This window comes from Leptonychotes weddellii, chromosome 11, assembly GCF_054177405.1.
Source record: "Leptonychotes weddellii isolate Sample4059 chromosome 11, ASM5417740v2, whole genome shotgun sequence".
NCBI lineage: Eukaryota > Metazoa > Chordata > Mammalia > Carnivora > Phocidae > Leptonychotes > Leptonychotes weddellii.
Window position 1 is genome coordinate 63230128 of NC_138379.1, and position 26413 is coordinate 63256540.

A 26413-nucleotide genomic window follows, 5' to 3' on the forward strand; every position below is an offset into this window, starting at 1 on the left:
AGGTAAGTGATGTAGGTGGCTGAGGCTGGAGTGCAGGTAGTTTAATGGAGGGAAATGGAAGGCTGTGAGACATACTATATTTTGTAGGTAAACCGATAAGATTTTTTTCCCCATCGTTCGTGATCATCTATCTTGATGATGGATTAAATACATAGTTGATCCTCATTATTTGCAGATTCCATGTTTGTGAATTTGCCTACTTGCTGAAATTTATCTGTAACACCAAAATCAATTTTTGTGGCGCTTCTGTGGTCATTTACAGTGATGCATAAAGCAGCAAAGAATTTGTGTCACCCAATACGCACATTCCCAGCTAGGTCAGACAAACGAGTCATCCCTCTGTCTTCTTGTTTCAGCTTTCACACTGTAAACAGACATCCTCTTTGTGGTCTATTTAGTGCTACTTTTGTATGTGTGTGTGTGTTTTGTTGGTGACTTAGCTGTTTAAAAATATAAATAAATAAATAAATAAATAATAAAATATTTATTTGGCTGCCTAGTGTTCTCAAGTGCAAGAAGACCGTGATGTGCCTTACAGAGGAAGTGTGTGTGTTAGATAAGCTTCATTCAGGCATGAGTTACAGTGCTATTGGCCAGAATTCAAAGTAAATGAATCAACAATACATATTGAATAAGATGTCTTTAAGCAGAAACACACATAAAACAAGGATATTTATTAATCTGTCAATGAAAATACTGTGACCAGAGGTTTGAAGAAACTGGGTTTTTTTTTGGAGGGTTGGGGAGGTGGATTTTCCTCTACCCTTCAAATTCTTCTGGCTGGTCTAAGAATTAAATTGACACGAGAGAATCAAATTTACTTACACAGGGAGAATCCACATAAACATGAGAGATTCCAAAGACAGTCAGGCAAAATGAGATATATATGTCATCCTGAACTAAGGAGAAGGGTGAAGGAGTCTGGGACTTCAAAGAAAAGGAGAGCAATTCATAAGAAGATGAAAAAGAGTAAATGTTAGGTAAACAAATGTTGGCTGGGCCACTCGGAAACAATGGGACAGAGAGAAGAATTTTAACAAACAGACGTTGCTAAATTCCTCCCTGTCTCCCACCCCTAGTTCATATTATAATGTAGTTACCTATGGTAATAGCCTCTTCTTGGGGTGGGTCCTCTACCTAAATACTTTTAGGCAGTTAGAGGGAAGGTCAAAATTTTTTCCTGGATCTTTTAGGTCTTGATTGTTTTCAGCTCAAAATAATCCACATGCCAAAATGGCACATCTTGGGGCAATTCACTGTGAACACCTACAAAACCTAACCTTGTATTTCCCCTAGGAACAATGGTTCAATATTCATTATTTCAGTGTTTGAGGTGACTTTCTAGAACATGACTCCTGTGAATAACAAGAATCAACTATGCCTATATTTGTATATGAGTATATGCACAATATACAACCCAGAGTCTTTCTTGAGATCTTTAAAGTGGAAAAGTAGAACAAGGTACAGAAAGATACACGTGAAATCTGAAGGAATTCAGGGTGGTAGAGAGTGAGTGTGCGCATGTGTGCATGCATGTGCACGTGTGTGAGGTTAGTTAGTCCCAAGAAGAAACGTGCTATCTCATGGGACTTTCTAACTAAGGTTGGTCCCATTCAGCACCCAGCAGGGCTTTGCAATGATGGTCCTCAAGAAGGAAGACCTGGGCCAGACTGCCTGCCCCCATCAGAACCCCCTGAGGTGCTTTCAAGTGCAGATTCCTGGCCCCACTTCCAGAGAGCCTGGTGCAAAAGTCCAGCTCCACAGGGGGATCCTGAGGGCAGCCAGGTTTGGGAAACACTGCTCCGGAGTACCCCTGAATCACTCAGAAGCACTCAAGGGTTTTCTACCTCCTGACAACTTTAATTTCTGATACTTCTGCTTTACAGATACGGAGATATATTTATGAACCACACTGAGAACTGGATTGGCTCTCAGTACAGGAAGGTGATTTACAGAGAATACACCGATGGTGAATTTGTGGAGATCAAGGCCCGACCACCACGAGAAAAGCATCTGGAACTCCTGGGTATGGTACAGATCACAGCCGTGCACTGCCAGCCCCAAGGGTGGCCTGAGAAGGGACAGCAGGGACAGAGTAGCCTGACAGCATCCATCCAAGTATGACATCTTCCTGTCCTCCCATTGTCAGGGAGCATGCTCTTTCAAAGAATGGTCAACCAGATAGCCAGCAATCCATATCATCAGGGTTGTCTAACCAACATCTGTTGCCCTCAAGTTCCTTTCCCATCCCTCTGCTGAGCCTGGACATATTAACTTGGAATGATCTGATGCCTCAGAAGAGCAGGCAGAGTATTTGCATAACTCCTTCAAGGTCCTGGATTCTCCATGCACAGAGCCATAAGAACACACCATAAAAATAATTCAAGCCAAAGAGAAACCCCTTCCATGAGAGAAGTGCTAAGGATGGAAGGGCTGGTTTGAGTTCAGGAGGCCCTGAACTTGGCCTTCTCAGGACCTGCTGGGCCTGTCTGATGTCCTGGGCTGCCTGACATGGTGATCAGATAAGCTCTTTTGGCTTTCCTTCCCCACTTCCACCTGGGAGTCACCAAACTTGACCCCATCATGAGGATGAGATCTTGAGGCAGAGGGCTAATCTAGATGACTTTCTGAAATCCATTCCCCCCCTTTTTTTTTTCCTGTTCTCATTTTTAAATGCACAAGTCATATAAATAGTATGACTTTACACGGTGTTTCTTAATATTAAAAAAGGCACCAGGACAGCTAGCTTGATAAATTATTAAATGCCCCACCCATCTTCCCCTTACCCTCACTGTCTATTAACACTGGCATGCAAGCTTGATTTGTGACACTAAAAGAGTCAGCCCCAGTAGGAACATTCCTTCTTTTGAGCTGTGTCTGTCAAATGAGCTCCAGGAAAAAAGCTCACTGGTCCTACCAGCAAGAGTGGGTTGCCCCTCAAAAAGCAACTGAGGGTCTGCTCAGTAAAATGACACAAAGCCATGACTCCGTTAGAGGCAAGCCCAGTGGTGCTTCTCCCAGGAGACCATGAGGCCCATCCACTCGTTTTCTGCAGCTCAGGGACAGGCCTGTGCCCCTGGAGTTCCAAAGGGCACAGGACAGGCAACCATCTGTTCTTTACTGCTGCCGGTGACCTATCAGGCCCCAAATCAGAAGACATTCACTCCTACCAGCACAGCAAGCCATGTGGAATTAAAGTAGTAATGAATGACAAATAATCATTTTAATATATGTATACACATGCACCTATCTGGAACTATATCCAACTTTGCTATTTAAAAGACATGCATTCTTTTCTAGCTTTATCATTAAAAACAAAATAGCATTTTTTCTCAGACACTTCCTGATTCATACTAAATATTTTCTTCCAAAGATAAAAACAGTCCATCAAATTTCAGATTTATTTAGGACTTTAGTGGTCTTCTCAGAAAAGCAACTAAAACCATGGTTTGAATCCGTGAAGAGAGGATGGGTGCCTTCAGAGACCCTACCATGAGCGTATCTCTCTATGAATGTAGTGGAATGCCGTGAACCCCCAAGGTATCCAAGTACTGAGAAATGGCATTGGACATGCATTAGTAAAATCCCTGTATTGATCATAAATTAGTACATAGATGTTTTAATTTTGTTCTTATCTTTCAAATCCCTTTTATACACAATATTTCATTGGATCCTCATTGTGGTTATTATTATTGATATATCCATTTACCAGATAATGAACAATTTCAGACTTGCCAAAGTTACTTACAGAAGTTACATACAGAACTAGAAGTCACCATATCATGTGGATATAGCTTTTCCTGGAGACTGTCTCAGCAGTAGTAAAAATTTAAGCATTTATTGAGTACTTACTGTGTTTCAATGCACTGAAATAAGCACTTTACATACATTATCTTATTTAATTCTTACTATATCCCTATGAGAAAGGTGATATTAAACCCATTTCATAGCGGAGGAAATTGAGTCAGGCAGGTTACTTGACTTACCCAAGGTCTCTCTAGTAAGTGAACGAAGCAGGATTTGAACCCAGGTTGGTCTGATTGCCAAACACTACATGAGTATTTAACATTACATATATTGCCTTCTAAAGGAAGTATGCTAATGGGGAAACTAACCTTTGTTTTATTTTGCTAAAAACTACCTACATATATATTACATCAGTGTTGAAAAGAGCAAAGATAATGCACACAGGCTTGTGTTTTGCCTTTAGGCCCAATGGTTCATGCTGAGGTGGGTGACTCCATACTGATCATATTTAAGAACAAAGCCAAGCGGCCCTACTCCATCTCAGCCCATGGTATTGAAGACATGGAGAGTGGGAAGCAACTCCAAGCATCTGTCACAAAGCCAGGTAAGTTACATGGGAGATCTGCTCCATGCTGATAAGGACCCCGGACTCAACTCTCTTCTGATCTTTTCTGATCTTTGAAGGCTCTTGGAAAGTTCATCTTAATGTCAATATGTTCCAGCCATTACCTAGTCACTCCTAATATGAGATCATCATTCATCCAATGACCAAGTGGTTATGGTGTTTCTAGGGCTCCATTAGGGACCTAAAAGTGCAGCAAGACATAATAATAGCTAATACATATTGAATGTTCATCTTTTGCCATGTGCTATGGTTTATATTTAAAAAAAAAATTCATTTTCCTTACAATAGCCCAACAAGGTAGACACTAACATATGTCATTGACTCTGATACCATTGATTAGAATATCCATCTTTATTTTTATCTGTTACTAAAAAAGGAAAGAACACATGGCCAATTAAACCTTAGCATGCCACTGATTGAAAGATGCATCTTGATTTCAGTTATGTTAAAATGTGAAAAATGCACATCCTATAATTGAGGAAATATGGTATCATTATGTCCATTTAATAGATGACTAAAGAACAGAGGGGTAAAGAACTTGACTAGGTCATACATGAGTAACAGTGGAACCTCAGTTTGCTGGAGTTAGAACGTATGCTCTTAGCCATACATTTCTCTCGAGTTGCTTAAAATGAATTTGGAGGAAAAAAAAGACAAACAAGATTAATCATTTCAGTAGTAATGTGGATTAATCATAATGGAATTCTAACTGGCAAAGAGTTTCAAGAATATATCTGGGAGTGTTTATAAAAGTTTCAGAGAAGGAAAATCCATAAAGATTGATTGATTGATTCAGAGCAAATAAAGAAAGGAGTAATTAGGGAAAGCTTTCTAAAAGAGGTGGAACTCCAGTTGGGTTTTAAAATATGCATTGAAGGGAAAGAAGATCTCATAATTTAAAGAGCTTCCTATAACATTTACACAGTTGAAATGTGGTTGTAGTAAATGTCAAGATCCTCTGTGACCTTCAGTTATGGAATTAAGAGCAATCATAGGTATAATTACAGGGGAATTATATTCCATTTTACTTCTTATGTGTGTATATATATATGTATAATACTAAATACTATAGTAATTGTAATAAAGGTCATATAAACTTTTAAAAATTTAAAGATGCATAGAAGGAAGAAAAGAAAATAATCTAATGCATCACTGGAAAAAGTTAGCAAGGTATTCCTACAAGGATGGGGTTGAGGAAAAAAAATTGTCACTGACCATGATACCAACCTCTCTTGCCACTCCGTACCCCACCCCACCCCTAATTCAGAAACCTGTGTTTTGCTGCTTCAAGAAATCTCTCATGAACATTCTAAATGTCTATCTATAGGGAGATACTTAAACACATTTTGGAATATCCCTACAATGAACTATTACACAGCCATTAAATGATGTTTAAGAAGATTTTAATGACATGGGGAAAACTTGTGGTATCATATTAAGAAAAATACAAGTATGGAACAAAGGTTAAAAAGGAAATAGGCCAAAATGTTAAAAATGGTTGTATCTTCAGGGTAGTATTTTAAGTAATAGTTAAGGTGATGTTCCTTTCTACTTCTTCACATTGTTTGTACTTTTTACATTTTCTGTCTTGGATGTCTCGCTTTTATTAAGAGGGAAATGGTTTTAATTGGGTCAAAAAAGCAATTAAAGTTATTCAGTTTTGGTGGTGAAAAGTAACTCAGGAGGGAGGAAGAAAGGTGCCAATCAGGCATGGGGAAGGGTTCTGACAGGGCTATGGGCCAGCTGGGGTGAGCCCTCACAGGCTGCTGTGCCCTGATGGTGAGGACTGGCAAGGGACATAGTTCTTCTGTGCTGACTGGCCTTCTAAGGGTCCTTGATGGGGTTATGGGGGTAGAGGGAAGAGTGATTAGAATGTGGCAAAGAGGGCGCCTGGGTGGCTCAGTCGGTTAAGCGTCTGCCTTCGGCTCAGGTCATGATCCCAGGGTCCTGGGATCGAGCCCCACATCGGGCTCCCTGCTCCGCAGGAAGCCTGCTTCTCCCTCTCCCACTCCCCCTGCTTGTGTTCCCTCTCTCGCTGTGTCTCTGTGTCAAATAAACAAACAAAATCTTAAAAAAAAAAAAAAGAATGTGGCAAAGAGCCTTTTTCTCACTGCAACTTGGAGGGGGAGAATCCCCACAAGGGTCTCTGTCTGACAAGGTTGAAAGTCTTGGGAGAGCCCAGAGATTGGGGGTAGGAGCAAGAAACTAATTTTGTGCACAAAATCCAGACAAGTTGGAGAAGAATGGTTAATTCGGGCATGCATGAGATAAGCAAAGAAGTCCCTCTCAAATTTCTTCTTCTCCTTTTCCTTCTTCTTCTTTTTCATGCCACCAACTCAACATGCATGCACTGAGCATCTTCTTTTGTTTAGAGCTGTGCTCCCTACCAGGGTGAATAATGGATCATTCCAACTTTAATAACACCACCCCTTAGCCACTTGCATTGAAGAAGCTAAATATCAGCAGTTTATCTTGCAATTAACAGGGCAGAGGGGCTATAATGAAAGGTAATGGAAACTAGACCTAAGGTTATATTGCTAACCTACTGGTGTATGAGCAAATATGGAGCAGTTACATGCAAGCATTATTTTTGTTTTGCCTTGTGGCTTGCATTCAGCTATAGGCTGTATGTTCTGATAAGGTAGGGATGGGACATAGACAGTTCAAAAGGAGAGAGCAATTTAAATGTGGCTTTTATTTGAGACTTTTACAATGTGATTATCTTGCCAATTTATGTGAGTTTATTTGTGACTCCTCCGCAAGGCTCTGGGTCAGCCTCAGGGGATGTGTAGATGTGGTGCCTGGCATTCATTTGTTATTAGTATACATACAGATGAACATTTATTGACTGCCTTCAGTGTGAGGCACTAACCTAGGTATTTTATTTTATTTAATCTTCACAGCAATCTGAAAAGTGGGATGACTAACCCACTTTACAAGTAAGGAGACTAAAGGTCAGTGAAGTTAAGTAGTTTGTCAAAAGTTAGATAAATAGGAAATGATAGGGTTGAGATTTGAAACTAAGTCTCTCTGATTCTCTCTGGTTCTAACTAGATGTCACTGGTCTGCACATTAGAATCACCTGAGAAACTTTAAAAAAAATACTGATGCCCTAGTCCTAGACTCTAGATACTTTAATTTCATTAGTTTGAGATGAGACCTCAGCAGTAAGAGTTTACAAAGCTCCTTGGCGATTCAATCAGAAATCAAGGCTGAGTCCCACAGTAACTCAAGTGTGCTCAAGCCTAACTCTTGGGAGGGAGATATGAAATTTGAGGAGAAAAAACAGTGAGGAATACAATACGTCTTCGTGTCTTGAGTAAACATCAGTTGATAATAGAAAGGTCAAATTAGAAAGAAAACCATAGTCTGGAATGAAAAATATGCCATTTTGCAAATTCAGAAAATCAAGATGTAAGTTTAATTGGAACATTTCTAATGGATGAGTAATTCTCCCCAGCAATAAACATTAACCGAAATATATCAAGACCTGTTTGTTATTTCTTCAGGTAAAACATCTGAACCAAAGGTAGCACTAGTAAATTCTTTCTATTTCTTCTCATTTGTTTCAGGAGAAATAAACACCTACAGGTGGAATGTCCCTAAAAGGTCTGGTCCAGGACCAAATGATCCAAATTGTATTCCGTGGGTTTACTATTCAACAGTAAACTTTGTGAAGGTAAGACTGAGAGAACAACCAAAATGCTTAATGTAATATGGCTTTAAATCGATTATTCAAGTTATCACAACTCTGGTGAGTATATGTGAAGGGTGGAATGGTTGAGAGCAAGGATTTCAAACTATGGCCGTGCATATTTGTTAACATTATCTCTGCTTGAGTTGAGTGGTATTAAGAAAACAGACTTCAACTGAGTAAATTTTAAAGATTTCATTGGCTTTATTCAACAATTCATGACTTGGGCAGCTTCCCATCTAGCAGATAGAAAGGATCTCTTAAGAACTGTACAAAATGAAAGACTTGTATAGGCAGAAGGGGGCAAAACAAGGAAGTTACTAGCAAAGAGTGGATTGTGTATGGCAAGGTCACCTTCCTTTAAGGGACAGCAGGGGCCTGTCAGTCTATTACCTTACTAGTGCTAGTGATTGACTGGATTAAGATTCTGTTCCTGGGAGAGATTGAAACTGTAATTAACCTAGGAAGTAAGTCTTGGTTTGGTGATGTGGGCTTAGCACAAGTGACTCCATTTTGGACATGTTGTCTTTTTTTTTTTTTTAACAATTCCCCACTTTTGATCAAATTCTCATCTTGACTGAGAGATGTGATCAAAATTTAAGGCATTAACACCTCTCCCAGCTACTGCTCTGAAGCTCTCACGACTTTTGTTGATCCCCTGTGTGGTATTCATAGGTCATGATGCTTATTGTTGAATCTCTGTGGTATTCATAGGTCACAACTTCAGGTTCACATTTCTTAAGTTGGTCATTCTCTTCATTCTTTTTCCAATGTTCCATTCTTAGCAAGATCATTTGCTCATTTAGCAGCTATCAACATGCACTGCAAGCTTTTGAAGGAATACAGTGAACCAGGGAGACTACTGTCATGATCATAAGCAGAATAATCCCCACTTTCTGATGTGCACTTTGGAGCCATGATCCCCAAGGCAAAACAATCAAAATCAAATAAGTCAAAGAAAGACCAGGTTGAAGGAGTCACTTTCTAAAGCCAAGTGGCTTATTCAGTGGTTTTGTGTATCTGAGTTTCAACTTCCCCAGAAATGTTATCGGAGTGCAAGTGGTGTTGGCCCCAGCACCAACACCTCCTTGTTCAGCTAAAAGATAATAAAAGGCTATCCTATGATCCAGAACAACTTTGGCCTTGCAAAGATGGGTACTGCTAGTGAGATCTTTTTGTGATTGGGGCAGATCTGATTCAGACAATCATAAGAATGTAGGGGTGCAAATGTGCTGTGATTTGCATAAGCATTTGTGTTTAACTGAACAAAGTATGGTTATAATTGGAGAAAGGTAAAAACAAGACATGGATATTCTGATGTTAAAAGTTGGACTTTGTGAGACTATGGACTCTGGGAAACAATCTGAGGGTTTTAGAGGGGAGGGGGCCAAGGGGATTGGTTAGCCCAGTGATGGGTATTAAGGAGGGCACGTACTGCATGGAGCACTGGGTGTTATACAAAAACAATGAATCGTGGTGTATGGTGTATTGTATGGTGATTAACATAACATAAAAAAAAAAAGTTGGACTTTGTAAGTGACTCCTAAGTCGTGATGTGGGGGGTCAATTAAGAATAGAAGAAACATTGATGAGAGGGAGGACCACAGGGTCTTTAGCATCACAGACAGGAGTTTTTGATGTCAAATCCAGCAGTCTGAGAGGTTACCCCCCCTTAGCAAGGGCCTGGAAGACATGGATGATGGTGTTATCTTTCCAGACCACTGCCAGAGTAAAGGAAAGAAAGAGAAGAAGGAAGGGTTTGATGTTTAGTTAAAGTATGAAGCTTTGATGTGGTATCTTAGGTGGAAGCAGTCTAGCTCAATGTAGGCTATTTCTTTTCCTAGTCAATTTGATTTGGAAATCTCCAAAGTTTGTACAGGACCAGATGACAGGTAGAGCCTTCTTCAGCTCTGAGATGTACTCAAAATTTAGTTTTACAAAAGTGGCAGTGGTCAGAGCACTTGATAAGGCCCTTCCCATGAGTCTCATTCTTATAAAAATATCAGAGTAAAATAATAACTCTCTGTGAATAATAAAAAACTTTAACATTGCCCATGGTTAAAGATCTAATGAGAGTTCATTATCATGGAATTCACAAGGAAATTTGGTTATTTCTGTAACATACAACATTTTAAAATAATAACGAATTATGACTGATAATGTGATATTAGGATATATCAAATTTCTAGGAATTTTATACAATTTCTAGAACATTTATGATATGCATCTATACAAATATAATATAAAGAAGGCTTAATATTACTTCTTATTTCACGTTTCCTGTGTAATTTAACATATCAAATACACTTAATTAGTTTAACATCTCTCTTTTAATAAGGAGAGAGAACAAATCTTTTTCTTTTTTTAAAGATTTATATATTTATTTGAGAGAGAGAGTGTGCGGGGGGAGGGGCAGAGGGAGAATCCCAAGCAGACTCCTTACTGAGTGTGGAGCCCGATGCAGGGCTGTCTCATGACGTTGAGATCACAACCCAAGCCGAAACCAAGAGTTGGTCACTCAACTAACTGAGCCACCCAGGTGCCCCGAGAACAAATCTTTTGAAGTTCCAGGGACCCTCTTAAAATATCCCAAAGTTGGTTCAAGGCCAAAAAGACTTCATTTAGAAATTGATTTGGGGGAACTTTCTAAAAAATATCAAAAAGTTTAAAAACACTTGGCCAAATAGGATCATAGGTCACTGTGAAATAATTAGTTATACATTTAACCATAGTGACAAGACTTCACAAGGCAAATACAGAATGCTAAATAGTTCTAAAAAATCTTAGCTCTTTTAGTAGAGAAGACTCAGTTCTCTTAAGTAATCAAAGACTTGATAAAGACAACATGAAATACAGAAAATTATTTTGGTAAGACAGACTCTATTTTCTAAAGCAGATTACTTAAAAGGTAAAACACACACACACACAACTGTTACTATCTTTTATCAAGAGCAAACCAATAATCCAAGAAAACTTGTCTTTTTAACAGAGAGTAAACCAAATATTAACTTCATACCAGTGTACTTTTTAAAAAAGTATAATTAACATACTATTAGTTATAGGGGTACAACATATTGACTCCACAATTCTATATATCACTCAGTGCTCACCACAATAAGTGTTAGTCACTATCTGTCACCCTACAACATTATTACAATATTATTGACAATATTTCCTATGCTGTATTTTTCATCTCCTAGATTTATTTATTGTATAACTGGAAGTTTGTACCTCATAATCTCCTTTATCTATTGTACCCATCCCCCGACCCGCTGCCTCTCTGGCAACTACCAGTTTGTTCTCTGTATTTAAGGGTCTTGGTTTTGTTTGTTTATTTATTCTTTGTTTCTTTCTCTGTTCATTTGTTTTGTTTTTTAGTTTTGTTTTTTTTTTTACTTTTCAGAAGTGAAATCATATGGTATTTTAATTTCTCTGTCTGACATATTTGTCTTAGCGTACTACCCTCTAGGTCCATCCATGTTGCCACAAATGCAAGGTCTCACAAATTTTTTTATAGGCTTAGATAGACAGATAGATAGATAGATATCACTTCTTTATCCATTCATCTATAAATGGACACTTGGGTTGCTTTCATATCTTGACTATCATGAATATGATGCAATAAACACAGGGGTGCATATATCTTTTTGATACCTAGTAGTGGAATTACTGGATCATATGGCATTTCTATTTTTAATTTTGAGGAACCTCCTTACTGTTTTCCACAGTGGCTGCACCAATTTACATTCCCACCAACAGTGCAAGAGGGTTCCTCTTTCTCCACATCCTCACCAACATTTGTTATTTCCTATCTTTTTGATTCTAGCCCTTCTGACAGTTGTAAGGAGATATCTCATTGTGGTTTTGATTTGTTTGATTTGACTAGTGATTTTGAGCACCTTTTCATGTGTCTGTAGTCCATCTGTATATCTTCTTTGGAAAAATGTCTACTCAAATCCTCTGTGCATTTTTAAATTTGATTACTTGCTTTATGGTGTTGAGTTGTGTAAGTTCCACATATAGTTTTAATATTAACCCCTTATTAAAAAATCATTTGCAAATATATTCTCCCATTCAATAGGTTGCCTTTTCATTTTGTTACTGGTTTCATTCGTTGTGCAAAAGCTTTTTATTTTGGTATAATTCCAATTGTTTATTTTTGCTTTTGTTCCCCTTGCCTGAGGAGATATACCTAGAAAAATATAGCTATGGCTGATGTCAGAGATCTTACTGCCTATGCTCTCTTCAAGGATTTTTATGCATTCAGGTCTCACATTTACGTCTTTAATCCATTTCAGTTAATTGTTGTGTATGGTGTAAGAATGTGTCCCAGTCTCATTCTTTTGCATGTAGCTGTTCAGTTTCCCCAGCACCATTTATTGAAGAGACTATCTTTTCCCCATTGTATATTCTTGCCTCCTTTGTCATAGATTAATTGACCATATAATCATAGGTTTATTTCTAGTCTCTATTCTGTTCTATTGATCTATGTGTCTATTTCTGTGCCAGTATCATACTATTTTGATTACTACAACTTTGTAGTATATCATGATATCTCGGATTGTGATATCTACAGTTTTGTTCTTTCTCAACATTGCTTTGATAATTTGTAGTCTTTTGTGGTTACATACAGATTTTAGTGTTATTTGTACTAGTTCTGTAAAAAAAATGCTGTTGGTATTTTGATAGAGATTGCATTGAATCTGTAGGTTGCTTTGGGTAGTATAGACATTTTAACAATATTTGTTCTTCTAATCCATGAGCATGGAATATCTTTCCACTTGTTTGTGTTGCCCTTGGTTTCTTTCATAAATGTTTTATAGTTTTCAGAGTACAGGTCTTACATGTCTTTGGTTAAGTTTATTCCTAAATATTTTGCTCTTTTTGGTGCAATTGTAAATGGAATTATTTCCTTATTTCCCTTAATTTCTCTTTCTACTACTATTATTAGTGTATAGAAATGCAACAGTTTTCTGTATATTAATTTTGTTCTCTGCAAATTTGCTGAATTCATTTATCAGTTCTAATAGTTCTTTGGTGGTGTCTTCAGGGTTTCCTATATGTAGCATCACGTCATCTGCAAATAGTGACAATTTTATTTCTTCCTTACCCATTTGAATGTCTTTTATTTCTTTTTCTCATCTCATTGCTATGGCCAGGGCTTCTGGTACTATGTTGAATAGAAATGATAAGAGTGGATTTTTTTTTTTTTTTGGTATCATTCCTGATGTTAGGTGAAACTCTTCCAGGTTTTCACCATTGAAGATGATGTTATCTGTGGGTTTTTCATATATGGCCTTTATTATGTTTAAATGTGTTTCCTCTAAACTCACTTTGTTGAGAGTTTTTATCATAAATGAATGTTGTATCTTACCAAACGCTTTTTCTGCATCTATTGAGATGATCATATGGTTTTTATCCTTTCTCTCATAATATGATGTATCACATTGATTGATTCACAAATATTGAACCACCCTTGCATCCCTGGAATAAATCCCACTTGATTGTGGGAAATGATTTTAACTGTAATGTTGAATTCTGTTTGCTAATATGTTGTTAAGGATTTTTGTATCTATGTTCATCAGAGATATTAGCATGTGGTTTTGGGTTTTGCTTTGTTTTGTTTTCATGGCGTCTTTGTCTGGTTTTGGTATCAGGGTAACATACTGATCTTGTCCACTTATGAGCCCATGGCAGCCTCAGACAGGCCCCCCAACAGCACAGGGACCAAACCCTGCCCTGTGCATCCATAGCAGGCAAAGCAGATCCTTGCAGTTCACTGCTCTGAAGGCAAACACATTTCTGCCACAACAGTACAGGGCACAGAACCCACATAGGAGACACCCCTGTATCACCTGGTTCTGGTGACCAGAGGGCAATGTGCTACAGGACCTCTTCTACAAAGGCCACTACTTTCAAGAGTAGGAGATGTGGTTGACCTCCCTAGTACATAGAAACAAACACAGAGAGTTAGACAAAATGAAGAGACAGAGGAATATGGGCCAAATAAAAGAATAAGACACAATCACAGCAGAAGAGCTAAATGAAATGGAGATAAGCAATATGCCTAATAAAGAATTCAAACTAATGGTCATAAAGATACTGGACTTAAGAGCAGATGAACTCAACAAACACTTCAACAAAGAGATAGAAAATACAAAAAGGAACCAGGCAGCAATGAAGAATTCAGTAACTGAAATTAAAAAAAAAAATACACTACAGGGAATCAACAGCAGATTACAGGATGCAGAAGAATGGATCAGTGATCTGGAAGACAGGGTAATGGAAAGCAACAAAGCAGAAAAATTTAAAAAAGAATAAAAAGAATAATAAAAAATGAGGATATGTTAAGGGAACCCAACGACAACATCAAGCATGATACTACTCACATTATAAGGATCCCAGAGAAAAGAGAGAAAGGGGAGCGAAAACTTAAGTGAAGAAATAATAGCTGAAAACTTCCCAAATCTGGGGAAGAAAACAGACATCCTGAACCAGGAAGCACAGAAGCTCTCTAATAAGATTAACACAAGGAAGTCCACACCAAGATGCATAATAATTAAAATGGCAAAAAGTAATGATAAAGAGAGGATTTTAAAAGCATCAAGAGGAAAAAAAGAGTTACATACAGGGGAAACTCCATAAGGCTATCAGCTGATTTTTCAGCAGAAACTTTCCAGGCCAGAAGGGGGTGGCATGATATATTCAAAGTGCTAAAAGGAAAAAACCTGCAACTAAGAATACACTACCCAGCAAGGTTATCATTCTCAGTAGAAGGAGAGATAAAGTGTTTCCCAGACAAACAAAAGTTAAGAAGTTTATCACCATTAAACCAGCTTTAGAAGAAATGTTGAAGGAAATTCTTTGAATGAAAAGAAAAGGCATAACTAGAAGGAAATTATGAAGGGAAAGAATTTCACAGGTAAAAGCAAACATATAGTACAGGTAGTAGATTAATCACTTATAAAGCCAGTGTGAAGGTTAAAACACAGAAGAAGTAAAATTGATTATATCTACAAAAATTAGTCAAAGGAAACACAAAATAAAAAGATGCAAAATATGAGGTCATATACATAATATGTGGAAGAAAGTAGAAATTTAGTGCTTTTAGAATGTTTGAATTTAAGCAACCATCAACAACATAAACTGCTATGCGCATAAGATATCATATATAAATCTAATGGTAACCACAAATCAAAAACCTATAATAAATACACAAAAAAATGAAGAGAAAGGAATCCAAAGTTAACATTAAAGAAAGCCATCAAACTACAAGGGAAGAGAGCAAGAGAAGAAAGAATAGAGAAGAACTATAAAACCAACCAGAAAACAATTAACAAAAGGGCAATAAGTACACATCTATCAATAATTACTTAAAATATAAATGTAATAAATGCTCCAATTAAAAGACATAGGATGACTGAATGGATAAAAAACAGACCCATCTATATGCTGCTTACAAGAGATTCACTTCACACCTAAAGACACATAGAGACTAAAAGCAAAGAGCTAGAAAAACTTACCATGCAAATAGAAGTGAAAAAAAAGGACAGGGTAGCAATACTTATATCAGACATATAGGCTTTAAAAGAAAGACTGTAGTAAGAGGCAAAGAAGGGCATTACACAATGATAAAGGAAACGATCCAACAAGAGGATAAAATAATTGTAAATATTTTTGCATCCAACATAGAGTACCTAAATAAATAAAGCAACAGAGGTAAAAGGAGAAATTGACATAATACAATAATAGTAGGGGACTCTAGGACCCCACTTACTTAAATGGATATATCATCTAGACAGAAAATCAACAAGGAAATGGAGGCTTTGAACAACACATTAGACCAGATAGAACTAACAGATATGTACAGAACATTTCATCCCCAAACAGCAGAATACACATTCCTTTCAAGTGCACATGGAACATTCTCCAGGACAGATCACATGTTAGGCCACAAAACATGTCTCAATAAATTTAAGAAGATTAAAATCATATCAAGCATCTTTTCTGACCACAACTATATGAAACTAGAAGTCAAGTGCAAGAAAAAAATCCTGAAAAGAACACAATTTCATGGAAGCTAAACAACATGCTACCAAACAATAAATGGGTTAATCAAGAAGTCAAAGAGGAAATACAAAAAATAAATGGAGACAAATGAAAATGAAGATACAATGGCCCAAAATCTTTGGGATGCAGCCATAGCAGTTTTAAGAGGGAAGTTTATAGCAATACCTTAAGAAGCAAGAAAAATCTCAAATAATCTAGCCTTACACCTAAAGGAGCTAGAAAAAGAAGAACAAAACCCAACACTAGTAGAAAAAAGGAAATAATAAAGACTAGAGTAGAAATAAGTGAAATAGAGACTAAAAAAAATACAATAGAAAAGATCAATGAAACCTGGAGCTGGTTCTTTGAAAAGATTGACAAAATTGATAAACTTTTATCCAGACACATTAAGAAAAAGAGAGAGGACTCAAAATCAGAAATGAAAAAAGAGAAATAACAACTGACACTACAGAAATATACAGGATTATAGGAGAATATTATGAAAAATTATTGGACAAATTGGACAACCTAGAAGAAATGGATAAATTCCTAGAAACATAATCTTCCAAAACTGAAACAGAAAAATAGGAAATTTTAACAGGCCAATTACTGGTAATGCAATTGAATCAGTAATCAAAATACTCCCAACAAACAAAAGTCTGGGATTTTACAGGTGAATTCTATGATAAATTTAAATAAGAGTTAATATCTATTCTTCTCAAACTATTCCAAAAATAGAAGAAGAAGGAAAACTTCCAAATTCATTCTACAAGGCCAGCATTACCCATATGTCAGTGTACTTTTGATATTAAAATGTTTTTTTACTTAGGGCACCTGGGTGGCTCAGTCAGTTAAGCGGCTGCCTTCGGCTCAGGTCATGATCCCAGGGTCCTGGGATTGAGCCCCGCATCGGGCTCCCTGCTCGGCAGAGAGCCTGCTTCTCCCTTTCCCTCTGCCTGCCGCTCTGCCTACTTGTGCTATCTCTCTGTCAAATAAATATATTAAAAAAAAATCTTTAAAAAAAATGTTTTTTTACTTAAATTTATTATAGTCTTAGCCAGCTTGACTCACATAAAATTTCTTTCCCAAGATTCCCTTCTACAAACCTTCTACAACTTCCTTTTTTTACATCCAAATTTTGTCCTTTTTTCCCCCTCTTCCTTATTCTGAAATAATCAGCCTCACTCTAGGACAAAATTACTTTCTTTTCCCTCAACAAAAATGCATCTCCATTTCTCATACCTTCTTTTACCAAAAACACACAGCCTAGTTTCCTTGCAAACAGAGTCATTTCCCTTATTGTTTCTAGTAGCTTATGTTGAATTTTTAACCATTAATCACCATAATTTCTAGTGAAAACAGAAAAGTAAACAATTGTTAACTGTCTTTTACATTAGCATTCTGTGATTTGGCAAATTTATAAATACATTTCATAATTTGTAGAAATATATTCTTCCTCATAGTAAATTTTTCAATGTGGCATAAAACTTGTTTATTAATAAACCCAAATATCTTAAGTTTCTTGGTAATAAGAAGTCAAAAAAGTAGGTAAATCCATGTCCAGTAATTAGTGTTTCAGTATTTTATTTTATCTGGAAATGATCTAGATATTAAATTACTATTCATCCTTTCATTTCACTTAGCAAAACTCTAAGGTTTTAAATTATCAAAAAGATGTGGGGACACTATTTAAGTAGACATACCATGAAATACCATTATTGCTGAAAGGTTCACCTAAATACTACCAGCATTTTTCACAGAGTTAAAACAAACAGTCCTAAAATGTGTATGGAACCACAAAAGACCCTGAATATCCAAAGCAATCTTGAAAAAGAAAAACAAAGCTGGAGGTACCACAATTCTGGACTTTGAACTATATTATAAAGCTGTAGTGCTCAAGACAGTATGGTACTGGCGCAAAAACAGACACATAGATCAATGGAACAGAATAAAAAACCCAGAAATGGACCCAAAACTATATGGTCAACTAATCTTTGACAAAAAAGGAAATAATACCCAGTGGAAAAAAGACAGTCTCTTCAACAAATGGTGTTGGGAAAACTGGACAGCCACATGCAGAAGAATGAAACTGAACCACTTTCTTACATCATACACAAAAATAAATTCAAAATGGATGAACCTAAATGTGAAACTGGAACCATCAAAATCCTAGAGAACACAGGCAGCAAACTCTTTGACACCATCTGTAGCAACTTCTTACCAGACAGGTTTCTGGAGGTGAGGAAAACAAAGGCAAAAATGAACTATTGGGGTTTCATCAAGATAAAAAGCTTCTGGGGGTGCCTGGGTGGCTTGGTTGGTTAAACATCTGACTCTTGATTTTGGCTCAGGTCATGATTTCAGGGTTGTGAGATCAAGTCCCCGATCAGGCTCCACACTTAGGGTGGAATCTACTTGAGATTCTCTCTCTCCCTCTGCCCCTCCTCCACCCTCTTTAATAAATAAATAAGAAAATAAATAAATAAAATCTTTTTTTTTTTTTTTAAGCAAAGGAAACTACAAAACTAAAAGGCAACCTACGGAATGGGAGAAAATGTTTGCAAATTGACATCTCTGATAAAGGGTTAGTACCCAAAATATATAAAAACTTATGCAACCCAACACCCAAAAACCAAATAATCCAGTTAAGAAATGGTCAGAAGACATGAACAGACATTCTTCCAAAGAAAGATGGCCAGATGGCCAACAGACACATTAAAAGATACTCAACATCACTCATCATCAGGGAAATACAAATCAAAACCAGAATGAGATACCACCTCACACCTGTCAGAATGGCTAAAATTAACAACACAGGAAACCACAAATGTTGGCAAGGATGTGGAGAAAGGGAAACCCTCTTACACTGTTGGTGGGAATGCAACTGGTACAGTCACTCTGGAAAACAGTATGGAGATTCCTCAAAAAGTTAAAAATAGAACTACCCTATGATCCAGCAATTGCACTAGTGGGTATTTATCTAAAGGATAGAAAAATACAGATTCAAAGGGGTACATGCACCCCAATGTTTATAGCATGATCAACAATAGCCAAGCTAAGGAAAGAGCCCAAATGTCCATCGACTGATGAATGAATAAAGAAGATGTGGTATACCTACAGTGGAATATGCAATATACAGTGGAATATTACTTGGCCATCAAAAAGAATGAAATCTTGTCATTTGTAATGACGCGATTGGAGCTAGAGAGTATTATGCTAAGGGAAATAAGTCAGTCAGAGAAAGACAAATACCTATGATTTCACTCATATCTGGAATTTAAGAAACAAAACAGATGAACATAGGGGAAGGCGAAAAAAGAGAGAGAGGGAAGCAAACCATAAGAGACTCTCAAATATAGAGAACAAACTGAAGGGTGATGGAGAGGAGCAGAAGAAAGGGCTAAATAGGTGATGGGTATTAAGGAAGGCACTTGTGTTGAGCACTGGATGTTATATGTAAGTGATGAATCACTGAATTCTGTTCCTGAAATAATATTACACTATATGTTAACTAATTAGAATTTAAATAAAAACTTCAAACATTAAAAAAAAGTTCACCTAAAAACTCTAATTCCAGTTACATCTATTTAATTCACTTATTTTTAACAATTATGTTTAGAATACTTATGAAAATTTCATCATACAAGTTATTTTTCTTGCTGACAAAATTTTTAGCAGAGGTAATGTGGACTTATTTAACTAATAAACCCAGGTAGAATAAAAGGTGTAGGTCTGCATTATTTAATGTTAATAATTCTAAAGACATGTACATTTTAATTAAGCCATCAAACTTAAATTAGCTTTAATACTGAATATTTTTCCAGATCACATGAACCTAAAAAGCAATTGGGTTAGTTTCTATTATATTTTTGAGAATTTTATAAATACTTAATTCATACAAGTACTTAATTTTCTTTAAGTCAATTAAACAGAACTCTTTTACAAATTCATTTTGTCAATACCATGCCCAGGTAGAAAACTCATACATCTATAACACACATGCACACACGCATGGATGCACATGCATGCACACACATACGCAGATATAAACAGATCTTATAGATTCTGTTCTAAAATTTTGCCATGAATCAAGCACAATAATACAAAATCCACTAGTTATAAAAGAAGTTAGATCCAAATTGTGTTTCTGGTGGATGGAAGAAGTTAAGGTTACCTCTTAAGATGGTCAAAGCTTTTTATTAATATTTTTGGAGAAGACATGATTTTTCATTTGCCCAAGTTCCAAAGAAACTCCCCACCTCCTTGTTTTTCTTCTGGTAAGAATTACCTCCATGAAGTTTGTATATCAAAGAGATGGCTAGATAAGAGTCCCTGGAGAAGACCAGGTAGAATATTTACAATCTCAAAGGCACAGGGAAAGAATGCAAGTTCTTCCAAAAAGACATTTGTTTCCTAAGGCCAGGATTTTTATAATTTTGCGATAAATAGGTGAGGTTTGGGGGATTGGTAAATAGAATAGGTGGATTTTGAATTGTTTCTGGAGCTGCATTTTTGGTTTTGTCAAGATTTGTGAGATGACGGTAGTTGCTTTAATTCCTCAAAGAATTGGGTTGCAGCCTAAATGATACCAAGGGGCTGATGTACCCACCTAAAGTCATTATTTTCAATTTGATTTTTTTAAAAATATAAGTCAGAAAGGATTTCCAGCTAAGATGAAAATCAAGAGATTTCTATGGATTTATAATGGTTTATCTCTGGAATGTTTTAGTAAATCTTCTACAAATGCTTGAGATGTTTTTCTTTTCCCCTGGATACATAGTTTCATTTTTGCTTAGGGAAGGAGATCTAAAAAAAGTAGATCAGGGTCTGATTATCAGCTTCCAATATGGCCAACTTCTGGCGACAGAACTACTTTAAAAATTTAAATATCTTGTCACTTTTCAGCCAGGAAAATATTTCTGGCAGTATTGAACACCCCTTGTATATAAAAGGGAGGTACAAAGGATACTACTTTCCCAAGACCTAAAGTCACACCCAAAGATAGGCAACAGAAAGAAATGGCAACCTGCATGTCCCAGGCAGGAGAAAGCCAAGTCAAATTCTTAGGACATAAAACAAGGCAAGCAAGAAGGCAATAGCTATCCCTGGGAGAGAAATGATCAGTAACCAACAGGTATGAGTTTGGAAAGGAAAGGACAACGTGAAGTTTTATTTTCTGCTCTTAACTGGACACTACAGAAAGAGATTCAGGAGAGCTGACTCTTGGTAAGAATTCTTACCCTTGGGGCGCCTGGGTGGCTCAGTTGGTTGGGCGACTGCCTTCGGCTCAGGTCATGATCCTGGAGTCCCGGGATCGAGTCCCGCATCAGGCTCCCTGCTCGGCAGGGCGTCTGCTTCTCCCTCTGACCCTCCCCCCTCTCATGCTCTATCTCATTCTCTCTCTCAAATAAATAAATAAAATCTTAAAAAAAAAAAAAAGAATTCTTACCCTTCTCTGGCTTTTACCAGTTTTCTCAGGATCCCCTCTGCAGGCTCCACAATCTATTAGAATTTGGCAAAGTTTTTCATTCATTTTCATTTTAGTTTCCCCTGGGCTTTTTAAGGAAATAACATAGCAGTTTTCCAGAAAATCCATCAGAGTCTTATCAACTCTGGGGGGCCCCCACAATGGGGGGCTCTCCTTTGTAGGTAGATATGGGGGCATTTGATTGATATTGAAAAATTTGCACAAAATCTTTAAGGACAGGATTTCTCCTTATGTCTCAGATGATTACAAATGAGACATCAATTTCTGGGCCAGTGTTTTGATGATGGACCCCTAGGAGGTTGTAATGAAGAAGGCCTAGGTATTGTTTTAGATACTTTTTGCATCTTTAATTTTTCATTAGCCTTTTGCAAGGAAACTTTTAATGAAGTTATTTTGGAATCTTAAAGCCTTTTGGAAGGTTTTACATACCAATTAGAATAGGTATCCCATTCTGTTTGCTTGATTTGGAAACTCTTGTTTGTAAGTGCACTTCTTTAAAAAATGATCTTGTCTCATTGGAATGTTACCCATAATGGCCATTGTAATTCTAGGTTGTCTTTAGTTAGATTTTGCCATTTTAGTAGTATATATAGTTTCTGGGAGTTCTAAGGCATAAAATAAGCAGATGTGCCAGAAGGTGGCGTGCTCAGCTCTTTGGAATTTGAGGATTTTTTTTTTTTTTTTTTTTTTTTTTTTTTTAGCTAAGCTTTGGGTCTCTTGGAGGCAAACTAATACCTAAGGGGGATGTGCCACTCGGTTGGGGATTATGTGGTGTTTTACAGTGTGCCTTGTTACATGGACATTTTCTTGAGGTTGGTGAGTAACCTGGTGTCAATCTAACCCACTACATGACCAATGTATTCTACCATGGGAGTCTTAGAGTTAAGTAGCAGATGCTCTAACAACTTTTAAGTGCTCAACCCATGCCCACCAATTTTGCAGCTTTTGGCTTCCAAGATTCCATTAGCAATAGCCCTTACCGACACAATACAAGTAAAACAAAATTCTGTTTTGGACCCAGTTTTTATGTTGGATTCAGTCTGACTCTAGCCAGTAACGACCAGCAGTTCCCAACTTGGAATTTGGGGACTGAACCAAGAGCTGGAGATTCCAATCAAATGGGGAACTGTGGAAAGCTAATTAGATGGGGAGCTTGATGCAAAGAGAGTGGAGCTCAGAACCAAGAAAAACTTACCCACAGCCCTCAGAAATGGCAAGAAAGAGAATTCAAAGTTCTGCAGGTATCATGCCTGTGTTTCTCATTGTTCCTGAAGCCATCAGGAGTGTTCTTTGTATTCCATCACTGCTACCAATTCTCTTTAAAACAAAGCTCAACTGAGCACATTTTACAATCCTACAGGCTTTATTTAGTAACTCATGAATCAAGCAGCATCCCACCTAGCAGATAGAACAGAGCTCCAAAGAGCTGCACAGAATGAAAGACTTTCATAGGCAGAAGGGGATAGGATAAGGAAGTGAATAGTAAAAAACAGATTGTTTGTGGCCAGGTCACCTTCCTTTAGGGGATGACAGATGTCTTAAGAGGCAGATTACCTCATTGGTGATAACCAGGTAACTCCAGATTAAGATTCCACTCCGGGAAGAGGTTGAAACTGTAATTAAGTTAGGTATTAAGTCTCATTTTGGTGACGTGGACTTCGCATAAGAGATTCCATTTGGATTCTGTTGTCTCTTTGCAAACAGTAGTTGTGACAGAAACAGTATGGCCAACAAAGTAAAAAAATATTTACCATCTGGTGCCAGCCCTCGATCTAAAGTATGGGTTAAGGTAGTGAAAAGAAGGGGCACCTGCACCCCCAATGTTCATAGCAGCAATACCCACAATAGCCAAACTGTGGAAGGAGCTGAGATGCCCTTCAACAGATGAATGGATAAAGAAGATGTGGTTCATATATACAATGGAATATTACTCAGCCATCAGAAAGGATGAATACCTACCATTTACATTGACATGGGTGGAATTGGAGGGTATTATGCTAAGTAAAATAAGTCAATCAGAGAAACAAAATTATCATATCGTTTCACTCATATGTGGAATATAAGAAATAGTGCAGAGGATCATAGGGGAAGGGAGGGAAAACTGAATGAGAAGAAATCAGAAAGGGAGACAAACCAGGAGAGACTATTGACTCTGGGAAACAAACTGAGGGTTCTGGAAGGGGAGGTGGGTGGGAAGATGGGGTAACTTGGTGATGGGCACTAAAGAGGGTATGTGATGTGATTAGCACTGGGTGTTATATGCAACTGATGAATCATTGAACACTACATCAAAACTAATGATGTACTATATATTGGCTAATTGAATTTAAATTAAAAAATAAATAAAAACGTAAAAAAAATAAAGTACAGGTCAAAAAAAAAAACAAATAAAATCCCAATGTTTCAGTTACCAAATTTAGAACTTACAAGATAGCAGGAAGCAAAAGAGGTTATGTAAATAGATAATCATAAAATAAAAATATATTTTCAATGTAATTTATATCATGGTTTTTGATGTGTGAAATCTATCATTTTTAAAGGCATTACCATTGCTATCTGGACTCAGGAAAGAAAGCACACTCCAAACATAATAACTGAAACTACAAACTATTTGACTAATAAATAAACTAACTTTACTTAGCAATTAAACATTCAATATTGAATTCAAGTCAGATATGTGTATATAAAACAACTAGTCTCTAATTATATGTCATAAATCAAAATCCAAACTGAAGTCATATCGGATATATAATGTAAGCATTGCCCATTATTTAAAAAAAAGGGGAAGGATTATCTAACCTGCCTCTTAAATATTAGATGCTATATTAACATCCTTGAGTTGTGTTGGGCAGTGCAAGAGTTCAGGAGAGAAATACAAGACACTTGAAAAAATAAAATTACATATTGGAATTATGGGAAACCCGCATTTGTTTATTCCTTTGTACGTCCCAATAAATATTTATTGAGCATGTATGATATGCAAATGACCCTTCCAAGTTCTATGAGGGATGCAAATATTCTCATCTTGAAGGAATTTATCATCTTTGGGGAAAATAATACATGTGCACACCCGTAATTATAATACAACTCAGAATCTGGTGAGTTCAGTAGGAGTACAGGGCTATATAGGGGGCATTAGAAAGAGAGTCTGAGAGAACGTTATGAGCAAAGCTGAAAATAGGAAAATAGAAGGTGCATTTGGGAAATGTTGAACATCATACTGGCTACCATATAAGGTACAAAAGGAAAGCAGTTTGGGGGAACTTAAGCTAGAAAAATCCATTGTGGGGAGCATATGAGGGGCTTAAGGACCCATCGAGGATTTGTATTTATCTAGCAGGAATATCACTGGAAAATCACTGAAGACTGCTAGATATGGGAATGATGAGATTGATCTGATGGTGGTCAAAAGGATAGGCTGGAAGTGAGGTGAGCCAGAGACCAGAGAGGAGCCAATTTCTAGTCCAGGGTAAGGCATTATGATCCTATGCTAGAAGCATGGCAGATGGAATGGAGAGAAAGTCATAGAATGGAGAGGCATTGTGAAGGGAAAAGGAATGTAAGATTTGACAGCAAACAAGATGGGACAAAGTGAGGAAGAAGGAAGAATTAAACACTGAAATCTTTTTCTGACCTAAATGACAGGAAATAGCATAGTGCTATCAACAGAATTAGAGAGTTCTGGAGAAGGAAATGTTTTGAGGGAAATAATAAAATCCACTTTTAAAAATGCTCAGCAGGTTGAATTATTGCAGAAAGCACATCCAGGTGGAATATCTAAATAGACAGTTGGAAATGTGGGAGTTTTCCTTCAAAAAAAGCTTAGGGCTGAACAATTTGACATGGAGGTCATCGACGGTCCCATATCATTTTCCAGTTACCCATAAAAAGTAGAATATAAGCACCTGTATATAGTTATATGGTCTCACTTGGAAAGCAAATGGGAAAATAGAAATAGGCATTCATTTATTCAATGAATATTTGTTGAGCATCTTCTATGTACTAGTCACTAAACTGTGCTCTGGAGACTCAGTGATGAGGGAGGGATACCGATTCAGCCCTCATAGAGGTTGCTGTAGCTCATTTTTAGGAACACTCCTACATCTTCAGGGCTTCTTAATGATTATTTTGTGGTAGGGGCCTGGGTGGCACAGTCGGTTAAGTGGCCAACTCTTGGTTTCCACTCAGGTTGTGATCTCAGGGTCGTGAGATTGAGCCCCACATGGGGCTCCATGCTCAGCATGGAGTCTGCTTGAGATTCTCTCTCTCCCTCTCCCTCTGTCCCACCCTTCACAAATAAATAAATGAATCTTAAAAAAATAATTATTTTGTGGTCAACAGTCTTTTCACAATGACTTTCTTACAAGCACTTAGGCTTTATTGTTAAATTATTTAAAGGCTCCTCTAATTCAGTTTATTTTTCTTTCAGGATACATATAGCGGTTTGATGGGTCCTCTGATTATTTGCAGAGAAGGATTGTTGAATGAGAAGGGAAGAAGAAGCGATGTTGATTATGAATTCGTTCTCTTGTTTTTGGTATTTAATGAGAATGAATCCTGGTATCTGGATGACAATATAAAGAAGTATCTCAATAAAGATCCACGACATTTCAGGCACACTGACGACTTTGAAGAGAGCAACAAAATGCATGGTATAAGACCCGTGTTGATATAAGCTCATAGAAATTCCTATGACTGTAGGAGGTCCCCAGCCTCCTTCTCTGAACCCTTCCCCATTCCCAAGGGCACATGCACTAAAGAAAGTCCTCTAAAACTTTCCTTCAGAGGGAATGAGCTAAGCCATTGGTTG

General features: G+C 37.2%; 1 protein-coding gene across 1 annotated transcript in view; it reads left to right on the forward strand.

Annotated features, from left to right (window-relative positions):
* Nucleotides 1-26413, forward strand: part of HEPHL1 (hephaestin like 1) — a 71924-nt gene that overhangs the window by 35072 nt on the left and 10439 nt on the right. Inside the window, exons 12-15 of the mRNA XM_081797338.1 lie at nucleotides 1887-2026; nucleotides 4211-4351; nucleotides 7945-8051; nucleotides 26033-26255. Coding sequence (XP_081653464.1) covers nucleotides 1887-2026; nucleotides 4211-4351; nucleotides 7945-8051; nucleotides 26033-26255 — 611 coding nt within the window. The remainder of the gene's footprint in view (nucleotides 1-1886; nucleotides 2027-4210; nucleotides 4352-7944; nucleotides 8052-26032; nucleotides 26256-26413) is intronic.